At 38.4% G+C, this 20,325-nt stretch overlaps 1 protein-coding gene across 1 annotated transcript in view; it reads left to right on the top strand.

The window, feature by feature from the left end:
• Positions 1-20,325, top strand: part of ABCA4 (ATP binding cassette subfamily A member 4) — a 382,609-nt gene that overhangs the window by 224,700 nt on the left and 137,584 nt on the right. Inside the window, exons 19-20 of the mRNA XM_053693132.1 lie at positions 14,645-14,860; positions 15,923-16,100. Of these exons, the coding sequence (XP_053549107.1) occupies positions 14,645-14,860; positions 15,923-16,100 (394 nt within the window). The remainder of the gene's footprint in view (positions 1-14,644; positions 14,861-15,922; positions 16,101-20,325) is intronic.

The raw sequence follows: 20,325 nt of genomic DNA, 5'->3' as shown, positions 1-20,325 counted from the left end.
AGATAAATGATAGATTCAAGTTTTTTTTTTAAATGTGTCTACTGTTAAGACTGATAAAATGAATAAATAGAATTATAGAAAGTGTGATTAGTGATGTCGCGAATTGTTCGCCGGCGAATAGTTCCCGGCGAACATAGCATGTTCGCGTTCGCCGCGGCGGGCGAACATATGCGATGTTCGATCCGCCCCCTATTCGTCATCATTGAGTAATACTTTGACCCTGTACCTCACAGTCAGCAGACACATTACAGCCAATCAGCAGCAGACCCTCCCTCCCAGACCCTCCTACCTCCTGGACAGCATCCATTTTAGATTCATTCGGAAGCTGCATTGTTAGTGAGAGGAGGGACAGTGTAGCTGCTACTGATTTAGTAGGGAAATCTATAGCTAGGCTAGTGTATCCAGTGTCCACTACAGTCCTGAAGGACTCATCTGATCTCTGCTGTAAGGACAGCACCCCAAAAAGCCCTTTTTAGGGCTGCTTTTTTTTTTTCCTGTGTAATATAATTGCAGTTGCCTGCCTGCCAGCGTGTGTGTCAGGCTCACAGTGTTGTATACTGTGCCCACTTGCCCAGTGCCACCACTCATATCTGGTGGAACAATAGTGTAGATTTTAAAAAAACAACACTTTTTGAACTGTGTTAAATAATAGCAGTCAGTTTCCTTCACACGTGTGCGTTTCAGTGCCTGCCTGCCAGGGCACAGTGTCACCCCAGTGCAACTCATATCTGGTGTAACAGTAGTGTAGATTTAAAAAAAACAACACTTTTTTGACTGTGTTAAATAATAGCAGTCAGTTTCCTTCACACGTGTGCGTTTCAGTGCCTGCCTGTCAGGGCACAGTGTCACCCCAGTGCAACTCATATCTGGTGTAACAGTAGTGTAGATTTAAAAAAATGGGGAGTTTGCGGTTGTGCAAATGGACTGTTTGCGGTTGTTTGCGGTGCGTTAAAGGGACAGTCTAGGCCAAAATAAACTTTCAAGATTCAGATAGAGCATGTAATTTTAAACAATTTTCCAATTTACTTTTATCACCAATTTTGCTTTGTTCTCTTGGTATTCTTAGTTGAAAGCTTAACCTAGGAGGTTCATATACTAATTTCTTAGACCTTGAAGCCCACCTCTTTCAGATTGCATTTTAACAGTTTTTCACCACTAGAGGGTGTTAGTTCACGTATTTCATATAGATAAAACTGTGCTCGTGCACGAGAAGTTATCTGGGAGCAGGCACTGATTGGCTAGACTGCAAGTCTGTCAAAAGAACTGAAAAAAGGGTCAGTTTGCAGAGGCTTAGATACAAGATAATCACAGAGGTTAAAAGTATATTATTATAAATGTGTTAGTTATGCAAAACTGGGAAATGGGTAATAAAGGGATTATCTATCTTTTAAAACAATAAAAATTCTGGTGTAGACTGTCCCTTTAAACGGGGAGTTTGGTCTGTCACTGTGAAGCGGGCGTAACCCTTACACTACCTGATCGATACAACATCATACCTGATGTTTTAAAGCACGTTGTTCCAAACAATTTAGGAATGTTAGGTGATTTATGCCCTTTATGGCTTAAAACCAGACTCGGCATCAACTATGTAATTTTCCATGGGAGTTTGCCATGGATCCCCCTCCGGCATGCCACAGTCCAGGTGTTAGTCCCCTTCAAACAACTTTTCCATCACTATTGTGGCCAGAAAGAGTCCCTGTGGGTTTTAAAATTCGCCTGCCTATTGAAGTCTATGGCGGTTCGCCCGGTTCGCCCGTTTGCGAACAGTTGTGGAAGTTTGCGTCCGCCCTTCGCGAACGCAAAATTTTAGGTTCGCGACATCACTAAGAGGGGTAGTTATCAACGTGTCTACCTCAAATACGCTGGAATTCCGCAGCGTATTTGAGGCGAGGCTGATTCGCCTTAGTTATCAAGCCCTAGACACCGGCAAAAGTAGAATTTTGTGACGTAATCTTCGATCTGCCGGACTCAGTCCGACACAGATCGATTCTAACGTCACTCCAGATGTTCCGCACACAAGTGCGGCACAATCTGACTACTTTTGCTAGTTATCAAATGACTAGCAGGTACGCTCGGCACTTTTCCGGCCCAGCGTACCTGGTTTTCAATCCCCCGCCCTGGAGGCGGCGGATCCCATAGGAATCAATGGGAGTCTGACCATAGTGAAAGTTCATGTTCGCTGCTGCCTGACATCCCATTGATTCCTATGGGAGCTGTCTGCACCTAACACCCTAACATGTACCCCGAGTCTAAACACCCCTAATCTGTCCCCCCCTACACCAACGCAACTAAATAAAGTTACTCCCACCTAAACTGCCGCTCCCGGAGCCCACCGCAAGCTATACTAAATATGTTAACCCCTAAACCGCCGCTCCCGGACCCCGCCGCAACTATATTAAACATGTTAACCCCCTATACCGGCGCCCCCCGCAACTAAATAAAGTTAGTAACCCCTAAGCCGCCGCTCCTAGACCCCGCCGCAACTCTTATAAATGTATTAACCCCTAAACCGCCGCTCCTGGACACCGCCGCCACCTACATTATACCTAGTAACCCCTATCCTGCCCCCCCTATACCACCACCACCTATAATTAAGTTATTAACCCCTATCCTGCCGATCCCGTACCTCGCCGCACCTAAATAAATAGTTTAACCCCTAAACCGCCGCTCCCGGACCCCACCGCAACCTATATTAAACTTATTAACTCCTAATCTGCCCCCCCTACACCGTCGCCACCTCTAATAAATGTATTAACCCCTATCCTGCCCCCCCCCACCCCCACCGCCGCCACTGTAATAAAATGATTAACCCCTAAACCTAAGTCTAACGCTAACCCTAACACCCCCCTAACTTAAATATTAATTAAATAAATAAAAATAAATTTAACTCTTATTAACTAAATGAATCCTATTTAAAACTAAATACTTACCTTTAAAATAAACCCTAATATAGCTACAATATAAATAATAATTATATTGTAGCTATCTTAGGATTTATTTTTATTTTACAGGCAACTTTCAATTTATTTTAACTAGGTACAATAGCTAGTAAATAGTTATTAACTATTTAATAGCTACCGAGTTAAAATAAAGAGAAATATACCTGTAAAATAAATCCTAACTTAAGTTACAATTACACCTAACACTACACTATACTTAAATAAATTATTCCTATTTAAAACTAAATACTTACCTGTAAAATAAACCCTAAGATAGCTACAATGTAATTAATAATTATATTGTAGCTATCTTAGGATTTATATTTATTTTACAGGTAACTTTGTATTTATTTTAGCTAGTTAGAATAGTTATTAAATAGTTATTAACTATTTAATAACTACCTAGCTAAAAGAAATACAAAATTACCTGTAAAATAAATCCTAACCTAAGTTACAATTAAACCTAACACTACACTATCATTAAATTAATTTACTATATTACCTACAAATAACTACAATTAAATACAATTAAATAAACTAACTAAAGTACAAAAAATAAAAAAAGCTAAGTTACAAAAAAAAAAAAGTTACAAACATTTAACAAATATTACAACGATTTTAAGCTACTTACACCTAATCTAAGCCCCCTAATAAAATAACAAAGCCCCACAAAATAAAAAAAATCCCTACCCTATTCTACATTAAAAAGTAAACAGCTCTTTTGCCTTACCAGCCCTTAAAAGGGCCTTTTGCGGGGCATGCCCCAAATAAAACAGCTCTTTTGCCTGTAAAAGAAAAATACAACCCCCCCCAACATTAAAACCCACCACCCACATACCCCTAATCTAACCCAAACCCCCCTTAAATAAACCTAACACTACCCCCCTGAAGATCATTCTAACATCAACAAGGATTTTGTGGAAAATTCGTTCGTAGCCAGTACCCGTAAACAACAGTATAATTAGTAGTTTGATGGTGTAAACATTCCAAACAGGAACCCCACAGTTGCGGATAACACCAAACAAACTTGTAAATACGTGTAACATCCAGTTATAAAAGAACAAAGGACTCACCACACTTTTCCGAAGCCCACCATAAAGGTAAAAATACCTATATTTGCAGTCCAAATTCAGAATCTTGCAAGTAGCTTGAAATCTGCGTAGCAATTCTCAGTGTGTAGTGGGCTTCACCGTGCCGCCTCTGTAACACACCTGTTTAGTGCAAGGTGTGAGACTGCTCCAAGCTCCGGCGCTGCTAGGGCTCTCCAGAACCCGTAAGATTCCAATAGAATTATCAAAAGCAAACAAACAGTTCACAGTTCCGATGCAAGGAAAGGCAGGGAGAGATATCGGTAATTAAAATAATATATATTTATTTATACTTGCATTAAAAATGTTGACAAGGCACAGCAAACAAAAAGGACTTCGGCTGACGCGTTTCCTGCCTTAACGGCAGTTCATCAGAGCACAAAATTCAGTGTTACCAGCAGGTGTTTAATCAGGTATGGGTCTGAACCTCAACCAATCATAGTAAGCAGATTCAGTGCAGAAAGTTTAACCCTATAATTACTCCGGTTAAAATAAACACCCAAGTTAACTTTCTTACTTATGCGGTTAACACTGTAATAATATCACAAACAATATTACTTAAAACTAAAAACATATATACCTATAAAATACTATAACTACCTGGAAACAATGTAAAATATCACGAAAAAAATATCTCTTATATTTTATATTTTCCGTTACACACTCTAGATAAGATACAGGTAGAGCACACGACAGCAAATGCAACATTGTAGCTATTAAAATATACAAAGTCAAATGCAACTTAGTGTAAATAAGCAAGTGCATCAGCTGTCTACTGTGCTCCAAACCTATAAATATCGAGTGAAAACACACGATTATATACTCAAAAGAATTGTTCACTGTGAGACATTTGTTGAAGAGCAGTATAAGATAGTTTATCACAATAATAAAGAATACACATATTCTCATATGAACATTACTTAATTCAGCAGTTAGTAATCTCATCCTAAAAGCATCATAATAACTTATAATATCGAATTCAATTAAATTAAGTAAGGATTGACCTGTCAGTATAACAGATTATATTGCAAAGAGTCACATAAAGGCACGAGCCAAACTACTAGATGTTTACCTGTCAATATACAATTTAATATCACTAATTTTATTAATACCCATGGGGCTTCCAGTTTTGAGGGTATAGATCGGAACTGTGAAGATCATTCTACCTTGAGTCGTGTTCAGCCAGCCGACCACCGATGGAACCGAAGAGGAGATCCGGAGCGGCAGAAGTCATCATCCAAGGGGCGCTGAAGAAATCTTCCATCCGATGAAGTCATCATCCAGGCGGCGCTGAAGAAATCTTCCATCCAATGAAGTCATCATCCAGGCGGCGCTGAATAAATCTTCCATCCGATAGAAGTCTTCATCCAGGAGGCGTCTTCAATCTTCATCCATCCGGAGCGGAGCGGAGCCATCTTCAGAGGAGCCTACGCGGATCCATCCTCTTCTTCCCGACGACTAACGACAAATGACTGTACCTTTAAGTGACGTCATCCAAGATGGCGTCACTCGAATTTCCGATTGGCTGATAGGATTCTATCAGCCAATCGGAATTAAGGTAGAAAAATCTGATTGGCTGATTGAATCAGCCAATCAGATTCAAGTTCAATCCGATTGGCTGATTGGTGGTCGGCTGGCTGAACACGACTCAAGGTAGGATGATCTTCAGGGGGGTAGTGTTAGGTTTATTTAAGGGGGGTTAGATTAGGGGTATGTGGGTGGTGGGTTTTAATGTTGGGGGGGAGATGTATTTTTCTTTTACAGGCAAAAGAGCTGTTTTATTTGGGGCATGCCCCGCAAAAGGCCCTTTTAAGGGCTGGTAAGGCAAAAGAGCTGTTTACTTTTTAATGTAGAATAGGGTAGGGAATTTTTTTTATTTTGGGGGGCTTTGTTATTTTATCAGGGGGCTTAGATTAGGTGTAAGTAGCTTAAAATTGTTGTAACATTTGTTAAATGTTTGTAATTTATTTTTTTTATTTTTTGTAACTTAGCTTTTTTTATTTTTTGTACTTTAGTTAGTTTATTTAATTGTATTTAGTTGTAGTTATTTGTAGGTAATATAGTAAATTAATTTAATGATAGTGTAGTGTTAGATTTAATTGTAACTTAGGTTAGGATTTATTTTACAGGTAATTTTGTATTTCTTTTAGCTAGGTAATTATTAAATAGTTAATAGCTATTTAATAACTATTCTAACTAGCTAAAATAAATACAAAGTTACCTGTAAAATAAATATAAATCCTAAAATAGCTACAATGTAATTATTAATTGTATTGTAGCTATCTTAGGGTTTAATTTACAGGTAAGTATTTAGTTTTAAATAGGAATAATTTATTTAAGTATAGTGTAGTGTTAGGTGTAATTGTAACTTAGGTTAGGATTTATTTTACAGGTAAATTTCTCTTTATTTGAACTAGGTAGCTATTAAATAGTTAATAACTATTTAATAGCTATTGTACCTGGTTAAAATAAATACAAAGTTACCTGTAAAATAAAAATAAATCCTAAGGTAGCTACAATATAATTATTATTTATATTGTAGCTATATTAGGGTTTATTTTACAGGTAAGTATTTAGTTTTAAATAGGATTAACTTAGTTAATAAGAGTTAAATTTATTTAGATTTATTTAATTAATATTTAAGTTAGGGGGGTGTTAGGGTTAGCGTTAGACTTAGGTTTAGGGGTTAATCATTTTATTACAGTGGCGGCGGTGGGGGTGGGGGGGGGCAGGATAGGGGTTAATACATTTATTAGAGGTGGCGACGGTGTAGGGGGGGCAGATTAGGGGTTAATAAGTTTAAGATAGGTTGCGGCGGGGTCCGGGAGCGGCGGTTTAGGGGTTAAACTATTTATTTAGTTGCGGCGAGGTCCGGGATCCGCAGGATAGGGGTTGATAAATGTATTATAGGTTGCGGCGGTATAGGGGGGGCAGGATAGGGGTTACTAGGTATAATGTAGGTGGCGGCGGTGTCCGGGAGCGGCGGTTTAGGGGTTAATACATTTATAAGAGTTGCGGCAGGGTCTAGGAGCGGCGGTTTAGGGGTTAATACATTTATAAGAGTTGCGGCGGGGTCTAGGAGCGGCGGTTTAGGGGTTAATACATTTATAAGAGTTGCGGCGGGGTCTAGGAGCGGCGGTTTAGGGGTTAATACATTTATAAGAGTTGCGGCGGGGTCTAGGAGCGGCGGTTTAGGGGTTAATAAGTTTATTATAATGGCGGCGGGGTCTAGGAGCGGCGGTTTAGGGGTTAGTAACTTTATTTAGTTGCGGGGGGCTCCAGGGGCGCCGGTATAGGGTGCAGAACAGTGTAGTTTAGTGTGGGGGCTTAGTGACAGCTTGTCAATAAAGTTGTCAAAAAGCCGAAGAGCAGCGAGATCGGATAAGTGATAACTCTCACAGTCTGCTGCTCATCGCCCCGTACTTGGTGTGCGTCTTTTTGACAGCTTTTTTGATAACTTAGGAGAACGTATTCAGGTCCGCGGCGGCGATGGTAGGCGAGCTTAGGCGGGCATATTGGACCGGCGAAGGCAGGTAAAGTAGACGGCTTGATAAGTACCCCTCTAAGTGTGATATATAAGTACTGCATTCTTTAGGATAATATTGTATCTAAGGGATGTCGAACTGTACTTCACTGCAAATAAAAATTAACCAGATAACAGTAATCTGAATTCTCTGTTACCTGTGCAAAATATCCAAGGATAGCAATGTCCAACATAGAGTGAGACAGCTTGGTACAAGGTTCTTCGTGCACAGCCGGACAGTCTGCAATCTGCACTTTCTGTAGTACTGCAAAACCCACACCTTTCATATTAAAGGGATAGGCAGGTCAAAACTGAAAATGTGCATGGTTGCATTTTACTTTTAAATAGAAGCATTTTTGCAATATACTTCCATTAGCAAAATGCTTCTAGTAATAGTTATTACTTTTTTTCCAGTGGCATATGCACATATGCTTTGACGATCCATGCATCAGTATTCAAGCTCATGTGTCACTGCTGACTCTCTGAGTAGGTGTGGTGTTTGAATACTGGTGCACGGGCCCTCACAGCATATGTGCGTATGCCGCAGGAAAACTGTAATAACTTATACTAGAAGCATTTTTGCTAAAGGAGGTATATTGCAAAAATGCTTCTATTACAAATTTAAATGCACCCATACATATTTCAGTTTTGACATTTTTATCCCTTTAATATGTATTGGGCATACTGCAGGGGCGTATTATGGCCTAGGCCAACAAGGCCGGTGCCTACTGCAACAGATATGGGAGGGGCCAGCACACAGCACACAGTACAGTGAGCAATAAAGTGCAGGCTTTTACAGAGAAGACAAGGCATGTGCACTGATTAAGGTCGCTCTTCACAGGCAGTGCTCCTTTAAACCGTTGCTTCATTTAGAGCCGCCGACATTTTAGCAGTGGAAGCGTTCTTTGTGAGAAACTTGCCCGGGGATATGCTTACAAGGTGAGGCTGGAGGAGAAGACCATGTACCGATATGCTGCCTCCCCTTGTCAGCTGTGGCGGGTCTGCAAGCGCAGTGCTTATTGTAGGTCCAGTGCTTATTGTAGGTCTTAGTAACTAACAGACTGGATGCGCCTGTGCACGGCTAAGATCAGCTTGTGGTGTCTAATCATAAACTCTCAGCGCTAATGTATGTTAGCTACTAATAGCTAGCTGTCTCTGCATTCATGTGATGTCTAATCATAAACTCTCAGCGCTAATGTATGTTAGCTACTAATAGCTAGCTGTCTCTGCAGTCATGTGATGTCTAATCATAAACTCTCAGCGCTAATGTATGTTAGCTACTAATAGCTAGCTTTCTCTGCATCAATGTGATGTCTAATCATAAACTCTCAGCACTAATGCATGTTAGCTACTAATAGCTAGCTTTCTCTGCAGTCATGTGATGTCTAATCATAAACTCTCAGCGCTAATGTATGTTAGCTACTAATAGCTAGCTTTCTCTGCATCCATGTGATGTCTAATCATAAACTCTCAGCGCTAATGTATGTTAGCTACTAATAGCTTTCCCTGCATTCATGAACCCACAGAGTAAATAGTAAACGGACACTTAAAAAGTTTCATTACTTGAATGATGGTAATTACTGTATGTTGTTGCATGCAAAGGGCAATGATTGTTTCAAAGTGTATTCTTCTTTCCCTCCCTTCCTCTCTCCCTTCTTCTCTCCCTTCTTTCCATTTCTCCCTCAACTCCCTCCCTCCATCAACTCCCTCCCTTCTTTCCCTCCCTCCCTTCTTTCACTCAACTCCCTCCCTTGCTCCCTTCTTTCACTCCTTTCTTTACCTCCCTTCTTTCCGTCCCCCTTTTCTCCTCTCCCTCCCCACTTTTTCTCTTCTCTCTCTCTCTCTCTCTCTCTCTCTCTCTCTCTCTCTCCCTCCCTCCCTTCTTTCCTTTCCCTCCCTTTTCTTCCATTCCCTTCTTTTCTCTCCCTTCTCTCAGGGAGAAAATGGTATGAGATGCATGCAATTCAACCCACCTCTATGCAAGTGTTTTGCTAGCCCATTTTCTTTTGAATTGTTAAGAAAACAAAAACAAAAACACATTTTACACACTGACCCAAAAAAACTTTAGGGGAAAACAGGCCTAAAACCTTTTTTTTTTTGGGGGGGGGGGCAGCAGGGTTTTGAGTGCCTAGGGGAGCACAAAACCTAAATACAACACTGGCATAATTAAATATTTTTTGGTAATTAATGTCACTTTAAAGGACTGTTAAACTTGACATTTCAACAATGCATACAATTACAAGTAAAACATTATTGCAATATACATTCATTATTTATTTGGCAGCCTTTTGTTGTAAAATACATCTAAAAATGTGTTTATTTCACTTTCTCCCAGGGAGGCTTGGGTTAATACTTTTAGGCAATTTATGTGAGCTTTTGTTTACTTTCCCTCCCTCCCTCCCTAAGGCCTAGATTTGGAGTTCGGCGGTAGCCGTCAAAACCAGCGTTAGAGGCTCCTAACGCTGGTTTTGGCCTCCCGCTGGTATTTGGAGTCAGTGATTAAAGGGTCTAACGCTCACTTTTCAGCCGCGACTTTTCCATACCGCAGATCCCCCTACGCCATTTGCGTATCCTATCTTTTCAATGGGATCTTTCTAATGCCGGTATTTAGAGTCGTTTCTGAAGTGAGCGTTAGAGCTCTAACGACAAAACTCCAGCCGCAGGAAAAAAGCAGGAGTTAAGAGCTTTCTGGCTAACGCCGGTTCATAAAGCTCTTAACTACTGTAACCTAAAGTACACTAACACCCATAAACTACCTATGTACCCCTAAACCGAGGCCCCCCCCCACATCGCCGTCACTCGATTAAAATTTTTAACCCCTAATCTGCCGACCGCCACCTACGTTATACTTATGTACCCCTAATCTGCTGCCCCTAACCCCGCCGACCCCTGTATTATATTTATTAACCCCTAATCTGCCCCCCACAACGTCGCCGCCAGCTACTTAAAATAATTAACCCCTAATCTTCCGACCGCAAAGCGCCGCCACCTACGTTATCCCTATGTACCCCTAATCTGCTACCCCTAACACCGCCGACCCCTATATTATATTTATTAACCCCTAATCTGCCCCCCTCAACGTCGCCGACACCTGCCTACACTTATTAACCCCTAATCTGCCGAGCGGACCTGAGCGCTACTATAATAAAGTTATTAACCCCTAACCCGCCTCACTAACCCTATAATAAATAGTATTAACCCCCTAATCTGCCCTCCCTAACATCGCCGACACCTAACTTCAATTATTAACCCCTAATCTGACGACCGGAGCTCACCGCTATTCTAATAAATTTATTAACCCCTAAAGCTAAGTCTAACCCTAACACTAACACCCCCCTAACTTAAATATAATTTACATCTAATGAAATAAATTAACTCTTATTAAATAAATTATTCCTATTTAAAGCTAAATACTTACCTGTAAAATAAATCCTAATATAGCTACAATATAAATTATAATTATATTATAGCTATTTTAGGATTAATATTTATTTTACAGGCAACTTGGTATTTATTTTAACTAGGTACAATAGCTATTAAATAGTTAAGAACTATTTAATAGTTACCTAGTTAAAATAATAACAAATTTACCTGTAAAATAAATCCTAACCTAAGATATAATTAAACCTAACACTACCCTATCAATAAAATAATTAAATAAACTACCTACAATTACCTACAATTAACCTAACACTACACTATCAATAAATTAATTAAACACAATTGCTACAAATAAATACAATTAAATAAACTAGCTAAAGTACAAAAAATAAAAAAGAACTAAGTTACAAAAAATAAAAAAATATTTACAAACATAAGAAAAATATTACAACAATTTTAAACTAATTACACCTATTCTAAGCCCCCTAATAAAATAACAAAGCCCCCCAAAATAAAAAATTCCCTACCCTATTCTAAATTAAAAAAGTTACAAGCTCTTTTACCTTACCAGCCCTGAACAGGGCCCTTTGCGGGGCATGCCCCAAGAATTTAAGCTCTTTTGCCTGTAAAAGAATAAATACAATACCCCCCCCAACATTACAACCCACCACCCACATACCCCTAATCTAACCCAAACCCCCCTTAAATAAACCTAACACTAAGCCCCTGAAGATCTTCCTACCTTGTCTTCACCATACCAGGTTCACCGATCCGTCCTGGCTCCAACATCTTCATCCAACCCAAGCGGGGGTTGGCGATCCATCATCCGGTGCTGAAGAGGTCCAGAAGAGGCTCCAAAGTCTTCCTCCTATCCGGCAAGAAGAGGACATCCGGACCGGCAAACATCTTCTCCACGCGGCATCTTCGATCTTCTTCCATCCGGTGCGGAGCGGGTCCATCTTGAAGCAGGCGACGCGGATCCATCCTCTTCTTCCGTTGTCTCCCGACTAATGACGGTTCCTTTAAGGGACGTCATCCAAGATGGCGTCCCTCGAATTCCGATTGGCTGATAGGATTCTATCAGCCAATCGGAATTAAGGTAGGAATTTTCTGATTGGCTGATGGAATCAGCCAATCAGAATCTAGTTCAATCCGATTGGCTGATCCAATCAGCCAATCAGATTGAGCTCGCATTCTATTGGCTGTTCCGATCAGCCAATAGAATGCGAGCTCAATCTGATTGGCTGATTGGATCAGCCAATCGGATTGAACTAGATTCTGATTGGCTGATTCCATCAGCCAATCAGAAAATTCCTACCTTAATTCCGATTGGCTGATAGAATCCTATCAGCCAATCGGAATTCGAGGGACGCCATCTTGGATGACGTCCCTTAAAGGAACAGTCATTCGTCGTTCAGTCGTCGGTCCGGATGGATGTTCCGCGCTGGAGGTCTTCAGGATCCTGCCGCTTCGCTCCGGATGGAAGACCATAGAAGATGCCGCCTGGATGATGACTTCAATCGGATGGAAGATCCTCTTCTGCCCCGCTTGGATGAAGACTTTGACCGGATCATGGACCTCTTCAGCCCCCCGCTTGGGCTTGGATCAGGACATCGGAGGAGCTCTTCAGGACGGATCGGTGAACCTGGATGGTGAAGACAAGGTAGGAAGATCTTCAGGGGCTTAGTGTTAGGTTTATTTAAGGGGGGTTTGGGTTAGATTAGGGGTATGTGGGTGGTGGGTTGTAATGTTGGGGGGGGTATTGTATGTTTTTTTTTACAGGCAAAAGAGCTGAAATTCTTGGGGCATGCCCCGCAAAGGGCCCTGTTCAGGGCTGGTAAGGTAAAAGAGCTTGTAACTTTTTTAATTTAGAATAGGGTAGGGAATTTTTTATTTTGGGGGTGTTTGTTATTTTATTAGGGGGCTTAGAGTAGGTGTAATTAGTTTAAAATTGTTGTAATATTTATCTTATGTTTGTAAATATTTTTTTATTTTTTGTAACTTAGTTCTTTTTTATTTTTTGTACTTTAGCTAGTTTATTTAATTGTATTTATTTGTAGGAATTGTGTTTAATTAATTTATTGATAGTGTAGTGTTAGGTTAATTGTAGGTAATTGTAGGTAGTTTATTTAATTATTTTATTGATAGGGTAGTGTTAGGTTTAATTATATCTTAGGTTAGGATTTATTTTACAGGTAAATTTGTTATTATTTTAACTAGGTAACTATTAAATAGTTCTTAACTATTTAATAGCTATTGTACCTGGTTAAAATAATTACAAAGTTGCCTGTAAAATAAATATTAATCCTAAAATAGCTATAATATAATTATAATTTATATTGTAGCTATATTAGGGTTTATTTTACAGGTAAGTATTTAGCTTTAAATAGGAATAATTTATTTAATAAGAGTTAATTTATTTCGTTAGATGTAAATTATATTTAAGTTAGGGGGGTGTTAGTGTTAGGGTTAGACTTAGCTTTAGGGGTTAATACATTTATTAGAATAGCGGTGAGGTCCGCTCGGCAGATTAGGGGTTAATAATTGAAGGTAGGTGTCGGCGATGTTAGGGAGGGCAGATTAGGGGTTAATACTATTTATGATAGGGTTAGTGAGGCGGGTTAGGGGTTAATAACTTTATTATAGTAGCGGTGCGGTCCGCTCGGCAGATTAGGGGTTAATAAGTGTAGGCAGGTGTCGGCGACGTTGAGGGGGGCAGATTAGGGGTTAATAAATATAATATAGGGGTCGGCGGTGTTAGGGGCAGCAGATTAGGGGTACATAGGGATAACGTAGGTTGCGGCGGTTTACAGAGCGGCAGATTAGGGGTTAAAAAAAATATGCAGGGGTCAGCGATAGCGGGGGCGCCAGAATAGGGGTTAATAAGTGTAAGGTTAGGGGTGTTTAGACTCGGGGTACATGTTAGAGTGTTAGGTGCAGACGTAGGAAGTGTTTCCCCATAGGAAACAATGGGGCTGCGTTAGGAGCTGAACGCTGCTTTTTTGCAGGTGTTAGGTTTTTTTTCAGCTCAAACAGCACCATTGTTTCCTATGGGAGAATCGTGCACGAGCACGTTTTTGAGGCTGGCCGCGTCCGTAAGCAACTCTGGTATCGAGAGTTGCATTTGCGGAAAAAATGCTCTACGCTCCTTTTTTGGAGCCTAACGCAGCATTTGTTTGAACTCTCGATACCAGAGTTAAATTTATGGTGCGGCCAGAAAAAAGCCCGCGGAGCGTTAACAGCCCTTTTACCGCCAAACTCCAAATCTAGGCCTTAGTGTCTATGGTGTCACATGCTTCTAAAGGTGTATTATCAGTTTTGCATCAACAATCATGATAGGAGAATCATTTTTTTGCAATAGTAACCAAGTTGAATCAGTGCTAAACCACCTTAAGGGAATACAACAGGGCAGGCTACCCCAGTCTGCACATGTACAAACAGAGTTTGTGCTATATCTGAATATTGGTTTGTGATTGGTTAGCAGGCGTTCTTTTGTTCTGGGGGACAGGGAAATCAGTAAATAGAATAAACATAAAACAATATGCTCATTTGACAAAATAAAGATGCAGTTTTCATTGCAAAATGATTCTTATTTATGAAGGTTTATAATCATGTAGTTTACAATTTGTGTTTAGTGTCCCTTTAAGTCACTTCTGAGCTATAAAACAAACAGATGTTTTAGTAATGTTTTTGTCTTATTGATGTCACTTTAGAAAAGCATCCCGTAACACAGCACAAAGAGGCAAATGAGGACACAAACAAAAATGAGGAGGAAATAATTGATAATAAACTACAAGACAAGGACCCTGCAACATGCAAACACAAAATGCCCAAGAGGGAAAAAGAGAAAGAAGAAAAGCAAAAGAAAGATGAACAGGAAAAGGAGAGGGATGATAAAGATGAACTGAACAACGGTAAAACAAAACAGAGTACAAACATTTTATTTTGGTATAAAGATCTGTAATGCCATCATTTTAAAATGCCAATAAATCATTTTTTTTCCCTTTTTGTTACCTCTTAAATGGAAAGTTTAAAACGATGCAACAGATACATATTTACAGCTAAATTATTTTTTCTAAATCTGTTGGATTTAACTAACAAAACATTACTTTAACGCGATACTAAACCCAATTTTTTTCAGATAGAGCATGCTATTTTCAGCAACTTTCTAATTTACTCTTATTATCAGTTTGTGTTCATTCTCTTGTTATCTTTATTTAAAAAGCAGAAATTTTAAGCCCATTTTAGGTTCAGCACCCTGGATAGCGCTTATTTATTGGTGGCTACATTTAGCAAACCAATAAGCAAGCATAACCCAGGTTCTGAACCAAAAATGGGTGGGCTCTTAAGCTTTACATTCCTGCTTTTTAAAATAAAGATAGCAAGAGAATGAAGAAAAATTGATAATAGGAGTAAATTAGAAAGTTACTTAAAATTGCATTCTCTATCTGAATCATTAAAGGAACACTGAACCCAAATTTTTTCTTTTGTGATTCAGATAGAGCATGCAATTATAAGCAACTTTCTAATTTACTCCTATTATCAATTTTTCTTCATTCTCTTGCTAACTTTATTTGAAAAAGAAGGCATCTAAACTTTTGTGTTGTTCAGAACTCTGGACAGCACTTTTTTATTGGTGGATGAATTTATCCACCAATCAGCAAGAACAACCCAGGTTGTTCACCAAAAATGGGCCGGCATCTAATTTTACATTCTTGGATTTCAAATAAAGGTACCAAGAGAATGAAGAAAATTTGATAATAGGAGTAAATTAGAAAGTTGCTTAAAATCTCATGCTCTATCTGAATCACGAAAGAAAACATTTGGCTTCATTGTTCCTTTAATACGTTATAAATCCCTTTAATAAAATTGCATGTACCTGAGGATAGGTATATGTTGTGAATATTTTTATTAGCTGTAATTACTAAACTAAGTGATATTTAATATTTGTCGATTATACAATTTACATTTCATTTTTTTTTTCTTTTAAGCAAATCCATTTTTTGAGCCTGAACCTCCGGGTATGGTTCCTGGGGTGTGTGTTCAGGACTTAGTAAAAGTGTATGAAAATACTTACAAGCCAGCGGTGGACATGATAAACATCACGTTTTACGAGGGACAGATTACAGCCTTCCTAGGTCACAATGGAGCTGGCAAAACTACGACATTGTAAGGATCACTATGTTTTCTTAATTTGCCTGTTAAACATATGAGCATAGAATATAAATTCCCAAACGTTCTTTAAAGCGATACGAAACCCAAATGTTTTCTTTCATGATTCAGATAGAGCCGGCAATTTTAAGCAACTTTCTAATGTACTCCCAATTTTCTTTGTTCTCTTGCTTTCTTTTAACTACCAATCAGCAAGCGCTACCCAGGTGCTAAAACCAAAAATGGGCCAGCCCCTAAGCTTATATTACTGCTTTTCAAATATAGATACTATGGAACGAAGAAAAAATTATAATAGGAGTTAATTGGTAGTCCACAACTAAATAAAGTCATCTCAGCATCCAGTTATCTGTTGCTATTTATTATACAATATCATTTGTTCTATAGGTGGTTCTCACAGTGCTAAATATTATGATAATTAGCTAGTTACTGTAAAATAAATGACAAATAGCATAAGCGGAGTATGTCATTGGCTAGAGTAAAATAACATGGCTGCCTTTCTTTCCATCCTCTGTCTGCCTATAACGCAATTAGCACTCATGTTTTTCATTATTGATTTAAATGGACAGTAAAGTAAAAAAAAAAATCTTTCATGATTTAAATGTAATTTAATGTAATTTAAAAGGGCATGTAATTTGAAAAAAAACTTTCCAATTTACTTTTATTACCAATTTTGCTTTGTTCTTTTGGTATTCTTAGTTGAAAGCTAAATCTAGGAGGTTCATGTGCTAATTTCTTAGACCTTGAAGACTGCCTCTAATCGGAAAGCATTTTGACAGTTTTTCACCACTAGAGGGCGTTAGTTCATGTGTTTCATATAGATAACATTAAGCTCAGGCACATGAAGCTCCTAAGAGCAAGCACTGATTGGCTAACAATGCAAGTCTGTCAAAAGAACTGAAATAAAGGGGCAGTTTGCAGAGGCTTAGATACAAGGTAATCACAGAGGTTAAAAGTGTATTAGTATAACTGTGTTGGTTGTGCAAAACTGGGAAATGGGTAATAAAGGGATTATCTACCTTTTTAAACAACAAAAATTCTGGTGTTTACTGTCCCTTTAAAGGGGTATAAACCCAAAAAATATTTTGTGATTCAGACAGAGCATAGCATTTTTAGAAAGATTCCAATTTACTTTTATTATCAAATTTGCTTAATCCCCATTATATTCTTTGTTGAAGAGATACCTAGGTAGGGATCTGGAGAACTATAGGGCAGGAAACAGTGCTGCCCTCTAGTGCTCTTGTAAATGGATAACAACTGCTCCAGAAATGTGCCTGCTCCTAAGCTTATGTTCCGGCTTTCCAACAAAAGATTCCAAGAGAATGAAGTAAAATTGATGATAGAAGTAAATTAGAAAGTTGTTTAAAATAACATGCTCTATCTGAATCATGAAAGACAAATTTTGGGTTTCATATAACTTTAAATCAAAGGGTGTCATAATTCAGGTCACATGGGCTACTTTAGGATTTCAGAATCTTGTTATATGTGGCTAAATCATGTAATTAAACCTGAATTAAGGGACATGAAAAACTTGAGATTGCAATACAAATTGTTTAATTATGCATAGCAAAATATTGCAGCATGCACATTATTTATTTTGCCACATTTTCATGTAATTTAACTGAAAATTATGTGTTTTCAAATTTAGAGAAGTGGACTTAAAGGGACAGTATACTATAAAATTGTTTCTCCCTTAATGCGTTTCCAATTACTTTTTTTTACCAGCTGCAGAGTATAAAATGTATGAGATTATCTTTTTTAAGGGTTATTTGTGTATATGAATTAGCTGATTTTGTGTTTTGAAGCCACAACCTAATAAAATGGGTGGAGCTTGTATGTATAATCAGATCTCATTACTTTATCACATTGTGTACATATATCTGCTTCTTCGTCTTATATCTGTCTATAAATCAATCACCAATACTTGGAGAGAACAATGGAAAATTAACATTGTATTACCTTATCTCTTCTATACCCCACTGGGAGTGTAATTTCTTCTGCTGGCTGTGTTAACACAGCTTGGCATTGAGGCCAAAAACTTTCAGGATGGGTGGGGATACAACAGGCTAAATAAACTAATTAAAATGCCAATATAAGGGTAAAGGAAATACTTGTAAACTATTTAATACACTCCAGCAGGTAAAGTGGACCATTGGAAACAGATTAAAGGAGAGAACATTTTTGAGTAAACTTTCCCTTTAATGAACTTTTCCTTGCTACGTATCTGTCTCTAGTTGGCCTTAGCAGAAACTGCAAAACAATACAACTTTTTGTTAATAAAATTACAGTGATTAGCCTTGTCTATTCTAGTAACACTTTTTGATTGGCTTCTCCAAATAAATGGTGGGAAAGCTTAGCCACTGATAAACAATTGCTGCAAACCAGGTTTTAATCTATTCCAAAGCTTTTCACATTTGTCTTGTAGGTTAATTTGTTTAGAGAATGCAGGAAAGTCTTATAATCATAAAGTGTGTATTTCCTTTATTAAGTACCTGCACAATCTCCAGCATAGTTTGAAACTAGCTGCACTGAACAGCTAAATGTGCAGAATACAGAGTGTAACATGGGAATCTATAGTGGCTTTATCATTTGAGCTACTGACTGCCATATTAATATATTGTAATACTACAGAAAAGTCTCATAATTTTAAGGTTTTATGTTCCTTTAATTCATGTGAGCTCAAACAAATGGTAGAGGTAGAGTAGTATTTGAATTTTGCAACTGAGGGAGGTAAAAAAGTAGGGGGCAGATTACTATCACATGAGGGCTAAAAAAAAAAACCAGTCCAGAATGTTTAAGGGACATTAAAGCCAATTTATATTTATGAATAAGAAATTATTTAACTTCATTGCAAAATATTTTAAAAGCATTTTAATCCGTCATATGCACTGTTTTTCATTCATAGGCTCTTTAAATGTTGCTTATCTTACGGCTAGATTATGAGTTTTGCGTTATGAGGGGTGCGGTGCTAATTTGCACGTTATTGTCACCGCTCACTTCCCTACAGCACTGGTATTACAGGTTTTTATAAACCCGGTGTTATCAGGCAAGAAGTGAGCGTAGAGCAAAATTGAGCTCCATACACACTCAAATACCAGCGCTGCTTAAGGCAGCGGTGAGCTGGTTTTATGTGCTCGTGCACAATTTCCCCATAGACATCAATGGGGAGAGCCGGCTAAAAAAAAGCCTTACACCTGCAATAAAGCAGCGTAAAGCTTCGTAACGCAGCCCCATTGATTCCTATGGGGAAACTAAATGTATGTTTACACCGACATCGCCGACACCTACATTATACTTATTAACCCCTAATCTGCCGCTCTGGACATCGCCACCACTATAATAAACATATTAATCCCTAATCTGCCGCCCCTAACATCACCGCCACCAACCTGCATTTATTAACCCCTAATCTGCCGCCCCCAACATCGCCAGCAGCATACTAAATTTATTAACCCCTAAACCTAAGTCTAACCCTAACCCCCTAGCTTAAATATAATTAAAATAAATCTAAATAAAAATTCCTATAATTAACTAAATAATTCCTATTTAAAACTAAATACTTACCTGTAAAATAAACCCTAAGCTAGCTACAATATAACTAATAGTTACATTGTATCTAGCTTAGGGTTTATTTTTATTTTACAGGCAAGTTTGTATTTATTTTAACTAGGTAGAATAGTTACTAAATAGTTATTAACTATTTACTAACTACCTAGCTAAAATAAATAAAAATTTACCTGTTAAACAAAACCTAACCTGTCTTACACTAACACCTAACCTTACACTACAATTAAATAAATTACATTTATTAAATACAATTACCTAAATTACAAAAAAGCAAACACTAAATTACACAAAATAAAAAACAAATGATCGGATATTTAAACTAATTACACCTAATCTAATAGCCCTATCAAAATAAAAAAGCCCCCCCAACATAAAAAACCTAGCCTAAACTAAACTACCAATAGCCCTTAAAAGGGCCTTTTGCGGGGCATCAGCTCTTTTACCTGTAGAAAAAAATACAAACAACCCCCCAACAGTAAAACCCACCACCCACACAACCAACCCCCCAAATAAAATCCTAACTAAAAAACTAAGCTCCCCATTGCCCTGAAAAGGGCATTTGATGGGCATTGCCCTGAAAAGGGCATTTAGCTCTTTTTCTGCCCAAACCCTAACCTAAAAATAAAACCCACCCAATAAACCCTTAAAAAAAAAAAAC

Source organism: Bombina bombina, chromosome 10 (genome assembly GCF_027579735.1).
Source record: "Bombina bombina isolate aBomBom1 chromosome 10, aBomBom1.pri, whole genome shotgun sequence".
Lineage (NCBI taxonomy): Eukaryota > Metazoa > Chordata > Amphibia > Anura > Bombinatoridae > Bombina > Bombina bombina.
Note: the sequence above shows the minus strand (reverse complement) of the source record. Positions and strands in the feature narration are given on the sequence as shown.